Source organism: Eriocheir sinensis, chromosome 7, assembly GCF_024679095.1.
Source record: "Eriocheir sinensis breed Jianghai 21 chromosome 7, ASM2467909v1, whole genome shotgun sequence".
Lineage (NCBI taxonomy): Eukaryota > Metazoa > Arthropoda > Malacostraca > Decapoda > Varunidae > Eriocheir > Eriocheir sinensis.
The window spans coordinates 2453229-2477226 of record NC_066515.1 but is presented as its reverse complement, the minus strand read 5'-3'; the positions used below and the strand labels follow the sequence as shown (position 1 = coordinate 2477226).

The window sequence follows — 23998 nt, the reverse complement described above, 5'->3', positions numbered from 1 at the left end:
TCCTCCACAAAGCACTGATAGGCGTTCCTTACTCACCTTCTTTCCTTTCACTTTCTTTTCATGCATCCCAGCCTGAGTGTTTCTTGGTAAGGCCCGCCACATCATACCAGTTTCATCAACATTATATATTTGTGACATGGATAAATCTTCATCATTAATAAGTTTCATCAACTCATCACGGAAAGGTTCAATCATTTCAGCATCGGCACTTTCAGCCTCACCTGTCACAGCCAGATTGCGGATGCCATGGCGCCTGCGGAAGCGCCAGAGCCACCCATCACTGGCCTTGAACTCAATACCCATGTGGGCAGCAAGCTTAGCAGCACTAGCGCCAACTCCACTCCCTCACTTCCACCCCACATGCACGCTCCTGGGTATACCACTTGTACACTGCCAAATCAAGTTCAACACATTTCGGGTCTTTCATATGCTTTCTAGTTGCATCACCCTTTCCCGACACAGCAAATTTAACTGCATAATTTTCTAACTTTCCTCTAGCTTTTTTTATGTCCGAAACTGTCTGTTTTTTCACCCCATACAGCTCGCAGACTTGGGCAACACTCATTCCTCCATCTATTTTACGTAAAAGTTCCAGTTTTTGCGACACAGAAAGGTGCACAGGTTTAGCTGTACGCTTGGTTACTTTCTTTGGTGGGTTTTTGGGTGGCATCGTTGTGAAGAGGTGTATCCACGACAAGCACGTAAGCACAACACTCGTGTGACGCGGCAGACTTGTGTACAGTCCAGTACTAGACGTGTATGTCCGCCGCGCTGCCATCTAGTGCCCGATTTGCGAACTTTGTCTGGCGCGGTAGTTTGAAATCGACTTGTCCCGGACTTTTTTTTTTTTTTACCCCACGGACTCTTGTCCGGCAAATCCAAAATCCGGCAAATGGAGGTCCGCAAATCGAGGTTGATATATATATATATATATATATATATATATATATATATATATATATATATATATATATATATATATATATATATATATATATATATATATATATATATATATATATATATATATATATATATATATATATATATAATTATTGACACAGTTATTTATGTACACAATATTTACAGTTCACACGCAAGTATTTTGCACTTAGAAGTTCAACTTTGTGTGGTAGTCCTCGAAGCAGGGGGTGATGCACAGTAGGGTGGAGCGTTTTTTAACTTTTTTTGAAATTCATTTGTGGCTAGTGTGGAAAAGGTGCCAAATGGTGAGAAAAAAATGGTGTTAAAAGCATTTTTCTCTAGGACAGTATCTTCTGTCCCCGCCATCTCATCAAAGTTGGAGAAATAAGGGTCTAAAATGGGTAAACTTCACATAATACCCCATTTTTACAACTTATTATGAAATGCTTGTGGCTAGTGTGCAATATTGTTTTCGAGTTGCATATTAATAGCATACTAAATATGGAGGCTGTACAAATATATCTTCTGTCCCATAGCGTGCTTGAAATATTGAAAATTTCGATTTTTTTGAGACAAATTTTAAAAAATTCCCAAAAATCAAATACAAAGAAACTTTCATATGGCTAGTTCTTAAGTTGTTTTACAACACTTATACTTTATCTGTGTAAAATTTCATCGAGATCAGTTAATATCTTCTGTTCCCGCCACGTCAATTTTAAATATTTAGTAATTATATTTATTTTTTATATTGCAAGGGATGTCAGTTCGAAGAATACTACAAAGGAAAATTACAAAATCGCTAAAATCTACTGATAAAAGTACAGAGGATCACTTTAGCCGCATAACACACACACACACACACAGTTACTAGCCTCCCTTAAATGGAGGGGGGGACTTAAAGATTTTTTTTTTTTTTTTTTTTTTTTTTTAGCTCGTTAAGGTATATCTAGAATAAGTATTAAGACACAGCTCTTCGCCTATTTCTCATTTACATATTGTAAATAAAAAATAGCCCAGAACTCACCACGAGGAGGTGGCTGTGTATCGAGTTCCACCCATTCTCCAGCCCAGCCACCCTACCATTGCTGGATTTACTTAGATCTTAAATTGCTTCTTTGTGTCAAACTTAGGCATATTCTTCCTTGACTCCAATGTATTCTTAATGAATCCTTCTCTTTCTGCTTCTCCGCAAACATGTTCTGATGCTTCTGTTACTAATTTAATTAATCTTTCAACAGCTTGTGTGTGACAGGGGATATCTTTGTAGTGTGATGATAGCATGCCTCCTGTCTGAATAAGTTTTGTTATTTCTTCCTGACTCATGTTCTTTGTTAATGGTGGTTCTGTTATTCCTGTGTTTTGCCACTTGATCATATCAATGAATGTACTGCTGTTGAAATTTAACTCAGGAATTTCAAAACTTCTGATTGCTGATCTGGCTAATGTTCGAGCCTTCAAAATTCTTCTCCATCCCAACTCTCTGATATGCTTTTGGTCGTCGTTTATCATAGAAAGTAAGATGTTTTCTGGATGGCCAAAGTACGCATTTCTCTGAATAACTGGATTAACTATTGCTTGAATATTTGCATCCAACATTGCAGCTCTTCTAACAGTATCATGAAGGTGTTTGGCTCCAAAAATAACTGATGGCTCGCATTTAATTTTGAACCACATTGGTGCATAAACTTCCATTATGTATTTTACTATTGCTATCAAATTTTCTGTGGGATTTTCTGCTGTCATGTACAAGCGAAGAATTCTATTCGCTGTAGTGATCCAACGTGAATGCGCAATTTTACCTGGATTGCGATTCATTAAGGATTCTCCACAAACACCAGAGGAAACTGCTCTATATGCTTCAAGCAAATACTTCTGATCAGTGCTTAAATCTGAAAGGTCAACTTCAATGTTGATCTCTTCTGCCTGGATGGGTTCAAAGTCAATAATAGGCAGATTCTCACAGTTAGACAGTTGTTTTCCAATTGTACCACTAAAGCCTCTGGGTCCTGTTGTAGGCCCATCTAATTTTGTAATCAGATGCCTCAGTGGCAATTCGTTACCATGCAGTTGACACACAAACCATTGTAACGGTCTTCCAAGTTGTTGTTCTAGAAGAGAAATTACACCATTCTTTCTGCCAGTATTTACTGCAGTGCCATCACAACCAACTGCCTGAAGTTCAGAAGTATTAATGTTTTTGTGATTCAGAAAATCAGTAATTCCTGACGCAATTGCATGCGATTTTCCAGATGACACAACTATGTGACCAAGGTATTCAGAGTCAGGCTCCTTGACACAAGTTATATGTTCTTCAGTTATTACTTCTTTAGCAGTCTTATTCCCTTTTTTAACCTTCGAGAGAGTTCTATCTTTTCGTCCATCAAAGAATATGCTAACAACATTTTTTTGATCAGTCTCATCATGTTGTTTTGTTTCAACTCTCTTCTTACCTCGAGCTCGACGAATTTTACTTCGGTCAACAATTTTGGAGGCATCTTCAGGAGATATTATTCCAATATCTTTTAAAGTAGCACTAACTATACTTGCTGCAGTTCTGTCTGAAACTCGTGACCTGTCACAAGCTAATGCAACAGATGGTAGCCTCAAGAAATTAGTGCTACTTGGAGTTTTGTCTCTTCTATATTCAATTTCAGAGTTATCATCACATTCATCAGTTGTAGATGTAGCATCTGAATCTGAAAACGAAGCAAGAGTTGCAGCACCACTCATTGATGGTTCAGAGTGAGATGGACCTGCTTTGACTTGACCTCTTTTTTCTTTCCTCAGTAATTGCTTTGTCAGTTTTTGCGTGGTTGCTTTGTCAATAGCTCCAATAGCCATTTTTCTGTTGGTCCTTTGATCGTTTAGAAATTTTGCTTCTCGCTGTGGAACCTTTCTAGCTGCATCACATGAGCAGTTGTTTATCGCACATTTACAGGCTGCAATGTCAAAAAGTTTTAAACTGTCTTCTTTGAATACTGTTACTTTATTTATGAAGCTCGGTTTGTCTTTCCTCTTGGAGGAGTAATCCTTCATCAAACTGTTGTACTTGGTGTGGTAGTTATCTAACATTGCACGAACACGCCTTGAAGAAAGAGTTGGTACAGAAGCAGACTTCCAAATATCTAGTAACTGTTCGTTGACAGAATTGGCAATGTCATCCCAAAGTGGTTGCTTTTTTGTTGTTTTCAACTGTACTCTCTCCCACAAACATGCTTTCATGACATCTCCGTAAGTTGGGAGGCATCTCTTACTGAGCTGACAAGGATTCCCAAAACAGGCAAGTAAATGCTTGTCTCAGATTCTGTAGAGAGCTCATGGCTTCACACGTCTCTCCCTCTGAGCTCTACTGGGCAACTAACGTGGCGCGCTACCCTGACTGCCCACAGGCTGCTGTGAGCCTGTAATCACATGAGCGGCAACAGCTATGAGACACCCCCCCCGCCCCACTATTAACCAATCCAATGAGGGAGGCTAGTAACTGTGTGTGTGTAATGCCGCTAAAGTGATCCTTTGTTTATTTATCTTGTAGATTTTAGCGGTTTATTAAGTTTTTCCTTGCATAAATAAATATAATTACTTAATATTTAAAAGTGACGTGGCGGGAACAGAAGATATTAACTGATCTCGATGAAATTTTACACAGATAAAGTATAAGTGTTGTAAAACAACTTAAGAACTAGCCATATGAAAGTTTCTTTGTATTTGATTTTTGGGAATTTTTTAAAATTTGTCTCAAAAAAATCGAAATTTTCAATATTTCAAGCACGTTGCGGGGACAGAAGATATATTTGTACAGCTTCCATATTTAGTATGCTATTAATATGCAACTCGAAAACAATATTGCACACTAGCCACAAGCATTTCATAATAAGTTGTAAAAATGGGGTATTATGTGAAGTTTACCCATTTTAGACTCTTATTTCTCCAACTTTGATGAGATGGCGGGGACAGAAGATACTGTCCTAGAGAAAAATGCTTTTAACACCATTTTTTTCTCACCATTTGGCACCTTTTCCACACTAGCCACAAATGAATTTCAAAAAAAGTTAAAAAACGCTCCACCCTAATGCACAGCCCTACGTTGCAGTGTCTGCAGTAGTAGCGGGTGTCAGAGCGCTTTCTTGGGGCCCGTGTCGTGTGGCTGCAGACGTGGCACCTTCGGTAGGGTTTGGGCTTCAACTCGGTTGGGGGGATGAGGGCGATGAAGTGTCGCTCATTGAGTCTGGCCCTCGTTGGGTCTTGTATCCTGCCGAAGGGCGCTCGTTGAATGGGCTGCCTTTTGAAGTCAATGATGAGCTCCCTTGCCAGCTCAGTACAAAACTCCTCACGATGCTCTACTTTGCCCGTCAGTTCCTTGTACACGATGTTGCTGTTGTACAGAACCAGGTCGAGGAGGTGGAAGAAAAACTTTTTATACCACCTCATGGTCTTTCGTGCACACTCAGCTGATGCAACGACCTGGTCCTTCTTGTCCACAAGCCGCATATTGACGTTGTAGTCATTGATGGCTTGTGGTTTCTGCAGACGTATGCCGGTGTCACACGCCACAGTGTCCTCCCCCGCCTAAATGTCCCCCTTTGTTTACAAACAAAAGGGAGGACATTAAGGCTTACGGTATCGTGTTCCGCCGCGTCCTCAAATTCCTAAATGTCCTCCCATTATTTTCCAGCACGGAAGGGCATATTGTTATATTCTTTCATAGGAAAACATCAGTGAATACATTACAACGCTCTGCTTTGTATAAATGAAGTGAAGGGACAATAAATAGCCTTCATGACAGTGATTTATCAGTAAATTAACGGCAAATAGCCTTTTGCTATAGTAAAAAAAATGTCGATATGCATAGCCTATGAGACCCTTTTTTTTGTGTGTGTGTGTGGGGGGGGGTGAGCGAATTGAGCATGCCATGCATATGTGCTTTTTCTTTTTCTTTATATAAGCCCTTTAAGGGAATTTTGAAGATGATCTAAAAAAAAGTGAGGGGTGGTGCTATATAAATAGCTTACCCCCCCCCCCAAAGCAGATTGCTTTCTCTTATAATTATGTGGGGTCTACTACATATGACCCTTCTGTATAACAACTCAGGTTATCAGAATTACATTGCGGTACACTGTGCTATGGGTGAGGTTTGATTGTCTACAGGAATCAAGTATCTTGCTGGAAAAATGGCTATTTAAGAATGTAATAGGTCCCAGAGAGCTATCCATTTATATTTTCTTCTCTTCTAAGGACATCATTTGTTATAAGATCCCCCCTGGTACATATTTTCACATAATTCCTCCCCTCCCAAGGGCTCTGAGGAAGTCCTCAGTTCTTCATATAGCATGATTTTGATTCCTTACCTTGGTAACAGGTCTGTGCCCTTCTTCCCCTCCCAAGCACTCGGAGGAAGACCCCAGTTCATGCTGCAAGATCTTACTTACCTTGGTACACGTTTTTCCCCTTCCTTCCCTCCCAAGGGCTTAAGGAAGACCCCAGTTCTTCATGCTCTCTAGTTCTCTAGTTCTTCATGTTACAAGATATTCCTTTGGTAGTCTAACAACCATCCATAATTAATTTAAGGGTCAAAGAAGGCTCCAAAATTTCTTGCATAAATATATATTTGGTAAATTACATATAGTTATTTACACAATTGTGTATTAATTTACTATCTACTACTACTACTACTACTACTACTACTACTACTACTAATTATAATAATAAAAAAGCTACAGATACAGACATACAACACAACAGATAATTAGATGGCCCCCCAAAAAACACTTAACAAAAACATAAAATTTGCCGAACACAAACACATAGCAACCTTCCTCGCAGACAATTTAAGTAACAACATAAACATTTTTCAAATTCTTTAGGGCATGCAAATATGCTACCAACACTATTATATCACAGAAAGACAACAATCTCACAGTAGTAACCAGCCCACAACACCGGTCCAATTAGTGTGCACCCAAGAACACTACCAGACACCAACCATGCCACACAGCCCCTTCTTCCAACAGCCCCCCTCAACATTACCATTAACAGTATGGGGAGGAGAGGGGGAATCCTGGCATTACAGAAGGACTTGACAAGTAAATTCACTGGGCCCGACAACATCCTTGCCTTCATTCTTAAATCCTTAGCCCCGTCCTCCAGGGACTCCTTGATCCAATATATATCATCCTCATCATTACTTTGACTGGCTTCTGACAAACATCAACCCTTTATTTGAGACAGGTGACTGGACTGACACAGCCAATTATTGCCCCATTTCACTAACACTGATTCCATGTGGAACTTTGAACACAATACACAAACACATAATGAAATCTGCTTGACACAAACAACATTGTTTCTGACTCACAACATGGCCTTACAACCCAAATGCTCATGTGAATTGTACACACACAAATACCTCAGAGTTCAATTCTCCATTAACTTAAAATTCAACACTCACACAGAACACATCAGTGCCACAGCCAACTGAACACTTTTGGATCCTTAAGTGTAATCAACATAACTGTATAAAAAAACACTTATACAACTAGTAGTAGTATATCACACTTGTGAGATCAATGCTTGAATACTGCTCCACGGTCGGCATTATCACACACAGAAACATTGAGAGGTTAGAGCAAATCTACACCAAGGTGTTTTTAGGAAAGGAAGAGGTTGTGTAGATTATTTTCTTTTACTGAAAATGCTATTTGAAAAGTACCTAGAGAAGCATAGGAAGCTGTTTGCTGCATTCATGACCTAGAGATGGTATATGACAAGGTTGACAGGAAGGGTTTATGGGATGTTACTCCATTAACCCTTCCCTTTCATATGCCATCTCTATGTCCATGAATGCAGCAAACAGCTTCCTATTCTTTCTAGGTACTTTCAAATAGCATCTGAAAAGAAGTTACCTGCAGTTGCTGCAGTGGAATGTCTGGCTGTTAGCTTCTGACACTCCGCAGCTGAAGTGATACCACGCTGCAGTTATCACAGGCAATCATGGATGGGTCTCATTGTTTGGCAAACGGCATTTACATAAGACTGTTTCCACCTCAGTGCGAACAGTACCCTTATTGTTCCTTTGGGGTACTGTTACAGGGGGTTGAGACAGTTCTCCGGCTTGAAGGCATCCAACCAGCCAGTCGTACAAACTATCTTGATCCCATGCACACTCCTCAGGTCTGATATTTGCACAGAGTGCATAAGCATTAGCAATGGCATACAAGTCTAATGCATCACCGCCCCTCTGACGCTGTACATCACGCCATTCCATTGTTATGGCATCGCTAGAGGTGTGTAGCATCCACCCAAGCTGTTCAATGATTTTTTGGCGGTGGGACTTACGGACTTGTGAACATGGAGTCATAGATTTTTACTTTACCTTTTTGACAATTGTGAATATTACTTACCAGTGATTACTGCTGAGATTAAGAATTTGAACAAACTTCCCCCTAGGGGTACCAACACGAATATGCTCCACCGCCTCAAATATTGCACAGCTTTGGAGGCCATCAACCTCGGGAAACTGATGTTTGAGGAGGGCCTGGCAATGATTCATGTGGTCATCAGTGAGCCACCTTCTCTCTTCAAGAATCTGAATCATTACCTCCATTTGTGGATCTTGGCGACTGGCTGGCACAGGGGGCAGACACACGGCTTCTCTTTCAGCCTTGGCCCTGGTTCCGATCAGAATGACGTCTTCCTCCCTGTCTGGATGCCTTGTGTCCCCTGGCTTAGGAGGGGCAGTAACTGACACAGGGATGGAAAGGCCTTGTCTTTTTTGGTATAATTCCTCATTGAGGTGTAGTTCAGGGTCTGTATCAGTAGAACTGCCTGCTGGCAGCTCTTCTGAGGGCCTGTGAAGAGCACCGAACTTTACAGGCTTAAGCTGATCGTAAGCCACCATCCGTGCCAGGGGAACATCATCGTGTCCAATCTTGACGTGAGCCAGCTTTACTGTGTCCCTTTCTGTTATTTCCAAAATCCTGCAAATATAAACATTCATTACCTTAAGTTGCATCACTATTATAATATAACATAGGGTAGCCCCATCAAAACATGTGTGTCCGGATGAGATGGAGAAAGTAGTGAAAGCATGCATAAGCAGTTTGGTATCGGTGTGACAGTGAAAAAGTGGATTGTGGAGTGGGTGAAGCATGGGGCACTGAGATGGTGTGGACCTGTGAGAATGAATATGTGAAGAGAGAGTATGAGGGAAGGAAATGGAGAAGCCAATATTTCATTAAAAAAAAAAAAAAGAAAATTTGAAGAGGGAGTATGAGGGAATGAAATGGTGAATCAAATATTTAATTAAAAAAAAAAAGAATATGTGAAGAGAGAGTATGAGGGAAGGAAATGGTGAAGCCAATATTTCATTACAAAAAAAAAAAAAAGAATATGTGAAGAGAGAGTATGAGGGAAGGAAATGGAGAAGCCAATATTTCATTAAAAAAAAAAAGAATATGTGAAGAGAGTATGAGGGAAGGAAATGGTGAAGCCAATATTTCATTAAAAAAAAAAGAATATGTGAAGAGAGAGTATGAGGGAAGGAAATGGTGAAGCCAATATTTCATTAAAAAAAAAAAATAATATGTGAAGAGAGAGTATGAGGGAAGGAAATGGTGAAGCCAATATTTCATTACAAAAAAAGAATATGTGAAGAGAGAGTATGAGGGAAGGAAATGGAGAAGCCAATATTTCATAAAAAAAAAAGAATATGTGAAGAGAGAGTATGAGGGAAGGAAATGGAGAAGCCAATATTTCATTAAGAATAAATAAATCTGCAATGAAATTTTAGTAACCCTTTCATTGATAAATGTTTGCAGTGGGCATTAGGCGTATTTGCTGGTGGCGCTAAACACTCGCTGTGAGCTCCAGCTGCACTCAAATCTCCCACATGTGAGTGTTCCATAACTAATTCTCATAACACAGGTCCGATTGCCAATAGAGTGGGTTCTTCACTAAATTTGGTGGAAAATCATGTCAGCCAAGCACAGAAAATCTACGGATGAGCAAGTGGTGGATATTCTTGCCCAATATAGTGACATTTTTGCACAGCTTCACCTATCACTTGACTCATATTTTGACCAAATAGTTGTAAAGTTTGCAGTTGGCAATACTCCCTTGCCAGCACCCATCATCAAGAGATCTACAGTAGTTGCCTTGCGGCTGACCGTCACACGCACATAAATGTACTTCACAGGAAACACCCCTGAACGTGCCTGTATTTTCGCAGGAGAGGCTTACATTACCGAATATTATAAATCTTGGCCTCCTCTTTCCAATGGTGTTTTGTTTTAGCTGTGATAAATAGTTTTTTATACAAAAGGTTAAAAGAGCGGCACTAGCGTCACTTGCTGGTGGTGCTAAAGCTCGCCAGAACGCGCCTGAGGGGAGTCTCATTGTGAGCGCTTAGCAATGAAAGGGTTAAGAAAGATAATTAATATTATTTTGTGGAGACAATGGAAACAGTTGAGAAAGGTTCTGTTGATCTCAATTAATGGCTGGACCCCACAGCTGGGCGAGTGCCTCCATGCTGTAGCCAGAGTTGGGCGAGGCTCCATTGGGCAGCAGAGTTGGTGTCTCCCTAATCATGCCACTGCTGAATTCCTACAACGCTGCAGCCTGTTGTTACCTCTCTGTAAAGACAGTTGATGGAGGCTCAAGGCTCTGCCTCAACACTACTAGAAAGAGGGAAAAGTTCATACATGAGAGAAGCATCAACTAAAAAATGCATACATCACAACAGAGTTACATGAGGAAACACAATCACTACTGACCTGAAACCGGCCCATAAAAGACAACAGGAAAGATATGCAATCTACCAGCACACAGACTAGAGGTACCATGCTTAAATGTAGTCAACTGTCAACTATGTTTTATGGAAGTTGTGGAGGCAAATTTGCAATAGTGTGTTGTTGTCAATTAGTATAACATTATATTCAAAAGCCATTCATATATAAACTACAAATTTCTCTTACCCACTCCAAAGTGGATCACATCTTACTGGATTAGTAAAACTAAATTACATATTCAAATGCCATTCATAGATTAGCAAAAATGTCACACTCTCACCCAATGGGCCAGTCCACAGTGGATCACACTGTCCACCTTTGCAACATGCTGTCTTGCCTGTTTCAGCACAAGCTGGCCCACATGCAGTGCAAAGCTTTTGACCCCTTGGATTTTTTTTCTTTTGATGCCTTTTTGCCTTGGCATGTGCTTTGTTTATTGATCTGAGCCTATAAATTTAATACTTATTAAAAAAGAGTAAAACCAATATATGGAAATTACTACAAATCCATGTAATAATGTACTACCAAAATACAATTACATTACGTCAGCAAGTAATACATGCTACAAATTGTAATTTCCATTCAAAAGAGACTATTATAAGTAAAGTCAAGACTCACCTTTTCATATGCCTTTTCGTAGGTGGTTGCATGGTCTTCTACAAATTCCTCAAGCTTGCCATCTTCTATGATGTCAGTTTCAGAGTCCACACCTTTGATCTGAGGGAAGGCATATTTACATGTACTACATAATCAATAAGACATACTGGTCATCATGAAATATTACACAAGCTACATATAGTTGGACAATGCAAACGTCCCTATAAGTTTATTCAGTAGTGCTAAAATAATTCTGTTGATTTTTATCATTACGGTTTTGAAAGCACATGAATCATATAGTGTTTTCTGCATATTCCTCTCTGACTAAAAATGTGATGCACACCAATAACTGTTACTTTAGGCATGACATGCACCAAAACAATGTTTATACTGACCTCCAAAAGTGTGTGGGCTTCCCGACCAAACATTAGAAAAATGGTGTACTTCAGAATGACTGTGGCTGGCTGAGCGCTTATTGAGAAAATGATGTCATGCAGACTCTCGTCCCAGTTTTTGCCACGGTCAACCAACAGCTTGCTTACTCGGCGTTCACCATACCGTTTACTCTTTCCACCAAACCTAGAAATGGATACCAATCTTAAGAACCAAATAAAAGCCACATAACTCAACTCATATGATATCAGGAAATGTGTTCAAACTGATCTGCCATATCACTATCACAGCAACATTACTGTTTTATAATCCCACTGTTATAGAAGCTCAGTGAAAATAAATCTGCTACACCTGAGACTGTTTGCTGTGCAGTTCCTTTACAGTGCCCATACTCTAATGGGGACCTGATCTGCATGACATTCCAAGGCGAGAAAAGCACAAGAATAGTAGTACTTTAGACCAAACAAAGCTGTTTATGTACTGCAGTGACTATGCCTGATGACCATCCTCCCATAACCAACTCGGTAAGGAGTGGCTCTCCCGACACTCGCCACAGGTTCAATCCCAGGCAGCCGCGAATACTCTCTCCTTGTGATTAGTCTCTCGTAGGATTTGATACACGCAGAGGACGTAAGTAGAGTAATAGGAAAGAGAACAGAAAATCTCGTCATTAAAGTGATAATACTTGGTAAATAGTAAGTGAACTGTTATGCCCTGGATGATAAGCACCACCACTTTATTAGAGGAAAGCTGTTAACAAAACTTTTACTAAATGATTCCCTAAGCAGTGCCAGATAAAACTTAAGCTAATAAAGTTGGTTCCTGTTAGCACTAATTGAAGCATCCTGCTTCAAAGTATACTGTATAATTAAGCCAAACTAACCATTGGTCTGGGGATGATAAGCGCTGAGACACACCTTTTTATTCCATTTGCTGGCAGAAGTCATTGTTGATCTGAAAGTATGAGGCATTGCATGTAAAAATATTGCACACATTGTAGAAACTGTCAATGATCTAGTAATTTTCAACAAACAGTAAGATTAATTATATATGTTTTAATCATCCTAACACATTTATGTAGCTTATAGCCATGGGTTTAGTGATCCGTTCAGGCTACACTAAACACTAAAGAAAATATTAAACTTTCCACAAGAAGTCATGGCGGGTGACAACTACTGTTGTGGCAGGACTGCACGGCAGCAAATGAATGTGTGGACAGGGATCAGGGGACATGAATGTCCTCTCCTTCAGCTGACAGTAAGGAGGTGGTGTTCCTTCCCTACTTGGTTACAGTATGGGAGGTACAAAATAGTGCAACCTTTCAAAGTGACTATCTAAAGAAGTCATACATGTAGTAATTCCTCAAGCTTGCCATCTTCTATGATGTCAGTGTCAGAGTCCACACCTTTGATCTGAGGGAAGGCAAATTTACATGAACTACATAATCAATAAGACATACTGGTCATCATGAAATACGTATTACACAAGCTACATATAGTTGGACAATGCAAACGTCCCCATAAGTTTATTCAGTAGTGCTAAAAATAATTCTGTTGATTTTTATCATTACGGTTTTTGAAAGCACATGAATCATATAGTGTTTTCTGCATATTCCCTCTCTGACTAAAAATGTGATGCACACCAATAACTGTTACTTTTAGGCATTACATGCACCAAAAACAATGTTTATACTGACCTCCAAAAGTGTGTGGGCTTCCCGACCAAACATTAGGAAAAATGGTGTGTACTTCGTAGCTGACTGTGGCTGAGCGTTTATTGAGAAAATGATGTCATGCAGACTCTCGTCCCAGTTTTTGCCACGGTCAACCAACAGCTTGCTTACTCGGCGTTTCACCATACCGTTTACTCTTTCCACCAAACCTAGAAATGGATACCAATCTTAAGAACCAAATAAAAGCCACATAACTCAACTCATATGATATCAGGAAATGTGTTCAAACTGATCTGCCATATCACTATCACAGCAACATTACTGTTTTATAATCCCACTGTTATAGAAGCTCAGTGAAAATAAATCTGCTACACCTGAGACTGTTTGCTGTGCAGTTCCTTTACAGTGCCCATACTCTAATGGGGACCTGATCTGCATGACATTCCAAGGCAAGAAAAGCACAAGAATAGTAGTACTTTAGACCAAACAAAGCTGTTTATGTACTGCAGTGACTATGCCTGATGAACATCCTCCCATAACCAACTCGGTAAGGAGTGGCTCTCCCGACACTCTCGTCACAGGTTCAATCCCAGGCAGCCGGCGAATACTCTCTCCTTGTGATTAGTCTCTCGTGTGATTTGATACACGCAGAGGACGTGCGAGAGTAATAGGAAAAGAGAACAGAAAATCTCGTCATTAAATTGATAATACTTGGTAAATAGTAAGTGAACTGTTATGCCCTGGATGATAAGCACCACCACTTTATTAGAGGAAAGCTGTTAACAAAACTTTTACTAAATGATTCCTAAGCAGTGCCAGATAAAAATTAAGCTAATAATAGCTGGTTCCAAAGTTGAGTTAATTGATGAATCGTGCTTCAAAGTATACTGTATAATTAAGCCAAACTAACCATTGGTCTGGGGATGATAAGCACTGAGACACACCTTTTATTCCCATTTGCTGGCAGAAGTCATTGTTGATCTGAAAGTATGAGGCATTGCATGTAAAATATTGCACACATTGTAGAAACTGTCAATGATCGAGTAATTTTCAACAAACCGTAAGATTATTTATATATGTGTTAATCATCCTAACACATTTATGTAGCTTATAGCCATGGGTTGAGTAATCCGTTCACGCTACACTAAACACTAAAGAAAATATTAAACTTTCCACAAGAAGTCATGGCGGGGTGACAACTACTGTTGTGGCAGGACTGCACGGCAGCAAATGAATGTGTGACAGGGATCAGGGGACATGAATGTCCTCTCCTTCAGCTGACAGTAAGGAGGTGGTGTTCCTTCCCCCCTACTTGGTTACAGTATGGGAGGTACAAAATAGTGCACAACCATTATCATAAGTTCAAAATTTCCTGATTTAACCGAACTGAAAAATTGGTGAGGCCTATTAAGTATGGACAACCTTTCAAAGTGACTATCTAAAGAAGTCATAGTATATCATACCTTACCACCAGTAGATTTTATGAATGCCAAGCTGTGTTCAGGTGCTTAAAGGAGCAAAAGGTGAAGCTAAGAAACCAAAGCAACAGATGTAACTAAGGAAGAACACTGCAATATTACAGTTAAAACAGAATACAATAATATATATATATATATATATATATATATATCTGTCTGTATATATATTTTTATATATATATATATATATATATATATATATATATTTATCTATATAGATGTATATATATATATGTATCTATATATATATATTCCACTAGATCTAATAACTTATTGCTCAGAAATTATGGTAATTGAAAACAAGCATGGAAATCCATGTGACAATAGCTGGAATTTACATAATGGACAATTAATATGCTACACTAATGTAGTTTGACAAATAGTGATGACACTAACAATTATACTAAATTTTGACAATCATCAGCTTCAAGTACATTGATAAAAATATCAAAATCTTCAGTCTTAAACAACATTATGACAGATACTGCACACATGTATAAATATGTGTGTGTGTTAATTTGACAGCAACTAACTATAATCTGTTTCATTCCGTCTGTCCACCAACAAAAACGCATGAAAGAAATGGACTAAACATTATTAATATAGCTGTCCATTGATGTAGAGGCGATAAATACACCAAAACACTTACCAATAAGATCCATGCCTCACGACTTCCATGAGTTTGAGACACCTTAATTTGTTTAAGTGTGGGAGCTTGTGTCTTTACAACCTCAAAAGTCTGGCAAGTTGTACAAGTTGATATCTGAAAAAAGTAAGAAAGGATGTAGTAAACCTGAAAGGTAGGCAGGAGGTTATTATTGCTTCTATCTGATTCTGTAAAAATTGTAGCTATTGGCATAATTATTTTTGATGTGTTGCTAATATCAAGTATTAAATGGAAATAACACTATCACCTTGTGTTGTGTTGCTGACTTTAAACAGAAGGCAGACAAAATTATTATATACTGTCTTGGTGGATTTTTTTTTTTTTTTTTAAACATATGAATCAGCACAAGGGCACAAAAAAAAAATAATGAAAAAAAGCCAGCTTTTAAGCTGCTCCCCAAAAAAGAATTGATAGATATATCCAAATCCCGGTCAATTTCGGGAGGAGAAAGTCCTGATATCCTCCTCTTGAAAGAGTGCAAGTCATAGGCAGAAAATACAGATAAAAAGATTGTTCAGAGTTTACCAGCATGAGGGATGAAAGAGTGGAGATGCTGGTTAACTCTTACATAAAAGGGTTTGGACAGAATAGGGATGAGCATGGTAGAAAGAGTGCGTGCAGCTGGGGCTGCGGGAGGGTGAGGCATGCAGTTAGCAAGTTCAGAAGAGTAAGTCAGCGTGGAAATATCAATAAAAAATAGAAAGAGATATTAGCATTATTAAAGAGAAAACAGATAGTACAGTATGCATTTCAGTAATATACTACATATTTTATATTCTGAGTGTGAATTTGTTAATTCCTAAACCTATGATCTGAACCTTCACTTTTGTGGACTTCAAAAAATACAACTAATAACTAAAATATACACAGATAAAGTGCAATAAAACTTTTACCTGAAGGTGTTATTTACTTACATATGCAATGACGTCCTTGACACTTACCAAGCCAGTAATAATGGTCAGAAATCCTGGACTTGGTTTATCAACTTTCAACATGACAGCCACTTGTGACATGATAAAAAACAGAATATCCATCACTTCTCCCAGTGTTGAAGGAATCTGAACCCATTTTGTTTCTTCTCTTGCGATACAGCTGGTTCTCTGTAACAAAAGGATAACTTTACCACATGTAAAAGTATTGGTATTATATACTGCTTTACAGCATCCATGAAACAATCAAACTTAACCGTTTCATTGAATAGATCTCAACATTTTCACAGTTGAACTAGGTTGAAAAATTTAGAAATAACAATGATATAAATTTCTTAATTTTCAAAGGGGGTTAAGACATAAGCCTTAAGTTAGGAGATTAGTTAGGTTAGATTTGATTTAATTTTAAATTTACTGTTTCTTCATTAGAAAATTCTGTGAGTGAGGGGATTTAGCACAGCAGTTGAAGGACAAAATAACAGTTATGGCGAGGCACCCTGGTGGCAGCCCTGACCATCGCTTTAAGCCAGGCCTATTATTTCAGTAATATAGAATGTGATTTTGACAAGAAACTGTTATATTAATTCAAACTCAACAAATTTTCAAATTGGTGCAAATCTTTAATGCTTCCTTGTCTTGCATTGTGTATCTGTTTATCCAAGCCAAGTGTGAGGAGCTTTGGGCATGTAGCAATTTTGAGTGTTCATAGGACAGCTGATTCCATTTTAATGCCAAATGTACAGTCTTTTTTTATGGTATAATTACAGGTCCTTCAAAAATGACTTCTTCTTTTCTCTCCCACTTGGTAGCTCAACACCTCTGCCTCTGTTGTTCTGGCTTCAGGAAATTGTGTGCCTTTTAGGGTGAAGGAGTGTCTTTGTCTACTGGCCTCTAGTCTCCTCCCCTTGACCATGTATCTCTTCCACTATTTTATGGTTCCCATGGAGATTAGCGTTTGCAGTGTTGTGTGTGCCACTGATGGTCCTGCAACCGTTGCAGATTGCATACATTCTTCATTCTCACTAACCCAGAAGGGTGTCATAATCTGCGTAACACTGCCAAACATCATGTGCTGCCAGGTGCAAGGGAAATCAATTACCCTGTTTTTTGGGTAATCTGAACACTATCAGGAGTAATGGGGTAGAAAGCATAGACAAAGACAGATTTCTGGAAAGTAATTTCACCACAGACTGCAAAACCCTCTGAAATCTAGCTATTTAGGAGAGAGAGAGAGAGAGAGAGAGAGAGAGAGAGAGAGAGAGAGAGAGAGAGAGCGCACCCGACCTATCAACGGCACATTGAATATAACATAGTACTACATACTCACAAACTGAAGTCAGTCCTCATGAGTCATGATGCTAGGATCCATCAGGATTCTTTTAATGTAATTTTCTTAATATAGTCACCAAACACTTTAATTTATATTCTCAGGCATGACATGGTTTACCAACAACTCTACACAGCAGTACACACTGATGAGTATGAATATTACATTTTGACCATATATATATATATACGTATTATATATATATATATATATATATATATATATATATATATATATATATATATATATATCTATATATTTATATCTATCTATATATATATATAGATATATATATATATAATTATATAGTGTGTGTGTGTGTGTGTTTATGTATAAAACAGATGGCAAACTAGAGTAATTTTAAAAACAAACAGGGTAATTTTAAGGGGAAAGTAAGGGTAATTTGCCCACTTGACTGGCAGCTTTTATAGCTGGCCTGCCTTGGGTGCCTTGTTCACATCATGGGTGGCCATCTTTGTAGTGTTCTGTTTTTATTGCAGCCACAGCACTTCCTAGACACTTATGGCCATTTCCTTAATGCTTGGGCCTTCTTTTCCTTTCATAGTTCTTAATGAAGGGGATTTCCTTAAGGGATGGTAGATAAATTCTGATAATTATGTGGGGGGGCAAGACTGGGTATGTGCTGCCTAGCCTGAGCCTGACCTTCAGCCCTGGAACCATAAAACACAAACCACTGTATTGCTCAGCTTGTGGCTGCCACTTTCACGGGTGCTATTCAGGCTGACTGGCTTTTTCAACAAACCAGAGTTTATTAAATGCAAGAGTACCCCTTTGTTGTTTCCCCGAAACAATAAACTATTTTCACTCGATCAGTACTCACCTTTTATCATGTGATGTTCCCTCTGTCTTCTCAAAATTCTCCTTTGATTTCCAGTCAAGCCTGGTGGATACTGGTTGTTAAGAATTAGTTGCTTAAGCGGGACTAAATTCTCATTAAAATGGAAAATCCTGTCGCGGAGATCCGAAGCCATTGTTGTGGTGGACACTCTGGCGTGAGACTGCTATCAGCTGGCCTTTGTTTGTTTATGTTCGCTCCGACACCGGGGACCCGACGGGGGGGAGGACATTTAGGCGGGGGAGGACACTATGGCGTGTAACACCGGTACCACGCTGACGTCGTCGGGCTAGTTCCTGGACAGGTTCATGGACCGTGGAGAGGACATTTACCTCCTTGTTGTCCATCCACGACAGGAGGAGCATGCCGTTAGCGTGCTTGTAAATTTTGCTGTCTGCCTCTCTCGCGGATGGCGAGGGCGGCAGGTGCTTCCTGTTCCTCCTGACGGTGCCGCATGAGCCAGTGTTGACGCTGCCAAGGTATGCACACAAGCTGGGGCTCGTGTACCAGTTATCGGTGTACAAGATGCGGCCCTCGTTCAGGTACGGCTTCATCAAAGTGCACACCACAGCACCAGCTATTAGGATGTCGGCAGGGGCAGGCTCGAGCTCTGTCTTGCTGCCCATGTACAACAGCACATCCTGGACATAGCCAGACTTGCAGTCACACATGACGAAGTTTTCAACCCATAACGGTGGCTTGCTGGGTATGTGTTGGCGGATGCCAATGTTGCCCCTCCACAGGCACAGACTCTCATCAATCACCAACTTCGGTGAGGATTGAAACCTGCTGGATCTTCTCCCTCAGGTAGTCGCTCACAGGTCTTATTATTCGTTCTATGGGTCTTTATCCGCCTTGACTTGTCCTGGTTGCAGGTGTGGGAAAGCAGGCTGTCGATGAAGTGCAAGTTGCCGAGGATTGCCTGGAACCTGTTGCCCCATGACACGATTGAAGCCTGGGGTGGCGGTGAGAGGTCTGTGGACCAGTACTTGTGGATGGAGTTTTTTTATTGTCCCCATTAGGATGACTATGGCCAGGAAAACGTACAGCTGGTCAGGGGTAACTGGAGCGAAGCCGTTGTAGAGAGGCGTGGGTGGTCAACCTTGCCACCCTTCGATACCCATTATATCTGTTGGTGGCAGTGCACACGAGCTGGGCAAGAGTATCAGTGAAAATTGCGGAAAATATAGCTTGACAATTTTCTTGATTCGATGGCAAGGAAAACGTGGGGCCTGGCTGGTTTGCTGGCGTGAAGTTGTAACGCCGAGGTGGTACTGCTGCAACGTCGTCAGGTCAGTTTTCGTTGACCCGAATGGGGCCTGGCAAAGGTCTGGGGTAGGGTCTTGGGCGCCGCCCTTGGGTTCGATGGGGCACCACCGGCCTGCGTGGCGACGCCTAATCAGTCTAGGTGCCTTCACCGTCTATCACAAACGCCGAGGGGCTGGATGGCGGGCGTGACCGTTTAGCCCCTCGGCTAACATCATGTCTCACCCCTGCATCGTCACCACCGGTCATGAACGGTAGTAGGTGCAGGCGCGCCAGCAGAAGAGGTGGGTGGCGGCACATCTTGCGAAGAAGGGGGAGGCGTGGTTGAGGAAAGGCTGGCTGGAGTGGCAGGGGGCTGAGAGGGGCTGAGTGGCGACCTGCTCCTCGACTCCTGCTGAGGCACACCAGAGATCGAAGGGGGCTCGTCCCCAAGTATCACACGACGGCGAGGAGGGAAAATGATGCGTGGTGGGAGGTCATCATCACTGCTGCTGACCCTCCAGCGTCTTTTGTGTGGGTAGCGTGAGTCGCCTCCTCGGCAAACGTGGAGCCTTGTATCCACTCTTATTCTCCACATCATCCGCGTCAGCTTCTCGCCTGCATCCACAGTGTCTCCCGTGGGCAAAGGCGTTGAATGCAGCACAGATGCGGGCGTGGTAGCAGGCGAGGGTAACACAGCCTTGCGTTTTGGGCGTGGCGATGGAGCGGCGGCAGCACGTTTAGTTCTTGAACTTGCGAATGCTTCCACGGCACTCTGCGACCAGAGGCTCCCCTGCCTCTGTAGCGGTATAAGTCAGCAGTAGAGGACTGAGAAAGGTCCCTGAAGAACTCTTCATCTTCGCCTTTCTCAGCTATGAGTATTCAATCTCGTCAGCACTAGGGAGATACTCTTGACTCTAACGAGTCAGTGTCTGTTGATGAAATTTCTTCTTTGTCACTCTCACTATGACTAATATCTCCATCGAGCACAGCTTTGATCTTGCTAGTGGTGTCAAGAATGTCTTTGGGGTTGCGAGCCATGATGTAGAAAATTTGTTTAGGCTCACATAGAGAACAGCGAGGCAGTATGTACGCAGCTGTCTGGTCAGGAAACTGGTGAGTGGCGGTGGTGTGGCGGACGAGCAAAACCACAGACAACGACCGTTTTAGGGCAAACTATAATTAGGTTTGCCTACCACTTGTGTATTGAATAAAGCCCATCCTTGCTTGTTGAAAACGTATCCCAGCCCTGATACGCAAATATGGGCCCCATATCTGTCCACACGGGCTCGAATATGCAGCATGACCCTTGCCTTTATTCAAGCGTGAGCTGCATCTCGCCTGGGGGCATGGTGGTCTGTGAGCAGCTAGAGAGTATCTGGTTATCACGTGATACCCTGCTAATCATCCTGGAACAATTATATTTAGAAATAAGACCGGTTTTGAAAATTATAAAATGACGATGGGTATAAGTCACCCATTATGGGAAGCAACATTTTGTTTTTGGCAGAGGGTGGTAAGCTGTCCTGAACTTTTCCTTTGTTTTCACTATGTGGCGTATCCCATAGGATCACGAGAACCTGGGAGAGGCTAGCCCAACTCTCTAGCTATCACGTGATACCCGGCTGGTCTTCGGGGAACCAAAACTTTTCGCGAAATAAGACCGAGTGTAAGGGTAACTCAGTGACGATGTGGTATCGTCACCCGTACTGGCGGTAACATCCAGTGGTGACGATACCGTATCGTCATCGGTACTCAGAGGGTTAATGAATGATTGTCAGTTGTGTGTCAAATTTTTATGGGTGCCATCTCGTGGGTCTGTATCACAATGCCACAGATGACCGCGTAGTGAAGGAAGCGTGCCGTCTGCCTCCACGTGGTGATGGACGCCCCCTCTCCCTGCCCTGCCATCTCTCCAGAGTCTGCTCCGCCGCCTTCCTTCCTGCACGGCATCGTAGGGATGCAGAGAGGCCTCACAGTGTCACCATCAACCACTACGACTCTGTCTGCCGCCACAAATACTCCTACCGACGCCGGGGCCTCATGGTCCGGAGATATAATGTTGTCTCCGCACGTCTGCAGCTGGGCTACCGTCCACCGTGGCAGGTCGTCAGGGTGGAGGGGGAGCCTGTATTTGTGGTATGTCACCTGTGCCGCTCACCGATGTTGAACACCATTGAACATTACTGCCTGGCCTGTCCCACTGTTCATGGTTTGCTACCCCAGGGACAGCCGTTGGATGCTGTCTGCCGCCACCTCCTGAACCACGACTTCCTCGACGCAATCCTGGTGCGCCACCCTCGTTTTGGTGGATTCTCCTAATGTTATGTGCCCTACGTGGCACTAGTCCCTCTAAATTTTTCTGACTTATCTGTATATTACATCAACTTGCTTTCTGTTTTAGTGTGTGTGTGTGTGTGTGTGTGTGTGTGTGTCCATTGTCTATAGTTAAACCCGATGCATTTGCTAAAAATTGTCTTGTCTGACGCTATTGCGCAATAAATTTATCAAACAACAACAACAACAATGCCTCCCCCCCCTCCCTCGGCCCCGCTGCATGCGACTTTCTACTCATGCTCATCCCTATACTGTCCAAACCCCTTATGCAAGAGTTAACCAGCATCTTCACTCTTTCATCCCTCACGCTGGTAAACTCCGGAACAATCTTCCTTCTTCTGTATTTCCTCCTGCCTCGACTTGAACTCTTTCAAGAGAAGGGTATCAGGACACCTCTCCTCCCGAAATTGACCTCTTTCGCCACCTCTTTAGATTCTTTATAGACGAGCAGTAGCAACCTTTTATATTTTATTATTGTTTTCTTTTTGTACCCTTGAGCTGTATATATATATATATATATATATATATATATATATATATATATATATATATATATATATATATATATATATATATATATATATATATATATATATATATATATATATATATATATATATATATATATATATATATATATATATATATATATATATATATATATATATATATATATATATATATATATATATATATATATATATATATATATATATATATATCCTCCGATGAAGCCCGGCTTGTTTCAGTCAAGGTGTTGAGGTGTTGAAGCGTCATGGTCGACACAGCAGCTGGAATTGAGGTGTTGAGGTCTTGAAGTGTTGGTGTATTAGTGCTGATGGTTGGGGCTCGTTATTAGGATGGAGATGGTGGTTGTGAAGTGGGACAAGCACCCCGAAACAACCCTCGAGCGTACGCCTTGAAGAGTCGTTATGACACACACACACACACACACACACACACACACGTATTGTATTGTATTGTATTGTATTGTGAGTTAGGTGAGGTTTGAAATGGTTGAAAGGGATTAACAAAAGCGATGTAGATGAAGTACGTACATTAAAAACAGATGATTGGACACGCAGCAACGGGTATGAGTGAGACAAATTCAGGTTCAGGAAGGAAATAGGCAAGAACCGGCTCACGAACAGGCTGGTGGGTGAGTGGAACAAACTGACCAGGCGTGTAGTTGAGGTAAACACAATTGAAAGCTTTAAATGAAGGTTGCAGGTACGTATTTATGGATGGGACGTTATGAACAGCCCATCTTCAGGAGCTGCCATGTGTAGGCCGTCTGTCTTTCTGGGCCTCTTGGGGTCTCCTTATATAGCTGTGTGTCCTTGTGTTACATTCACTTCGTATCACGCCAAGTCTGCCAACCCTCCTCCCCCTAGGTGCCGCTTTCCCTCCCTCCCTGCCAGTAACTTGTGAGAGCCCCAGTCCCATTTTCTCAAACTCTTCGAAGCCTTGGTACACCTACTTCAAAAGACCCTCCCACAAGTTGTCAGGGTTTCCATGGGTGATTTCTTGAGCCTGGTGGTTATTTGGGAAGGCTTCTGCGCCGTGAACGGGAAGAACACTCGTGACAACCGTATCTCCTCTGTAGCCTCCTAAACGGTCCCAACAAGAGCCCCAAACATTTGACAAAGCGAGTCCCAGTCCATTCGTTTTCAGCCTCACGCACTACTGGCCTTGGCTGTAGTCAAAGATGGCGAAGTCGTGCCTGTAGATGCCCAGCAGTCGGCGCATCAGCTCCGTGCTCAAGTTGGCGTAGTACTCCCGGTCTGAGCG

General features: G+C 41.3%; 1 protein-coding gene across 2 annotated transcripts in view; it reads left to right on the top strand.

Annotated features, from left to right (window-relative positions):
* Nucleotides 1-22556, top strand: part of LOC126992370 (uncharacterized) — a 49752-nt gene extending 27196 nt beyond the window's left edge. The window contains exon 4 of one of the 2 annotated variants that reach the window (XM_050851203.1): nt 21708-22556. In XM_050851203.1, coding sequence (XP_050707160.1) covers nt 21708-21711 — 4 coding nt within the window. In that variant the 3' untranslated portion in view covers nt 21712-22556. The remainder of the gene's footprint in view (nt 1-21707) is intronic. The other variant, XM_050851198.1, reaches the window with a different exon arrangement.
* The last annotated feature ends 1442 nt before the right edge of the window (nt 22557-23998 follow it).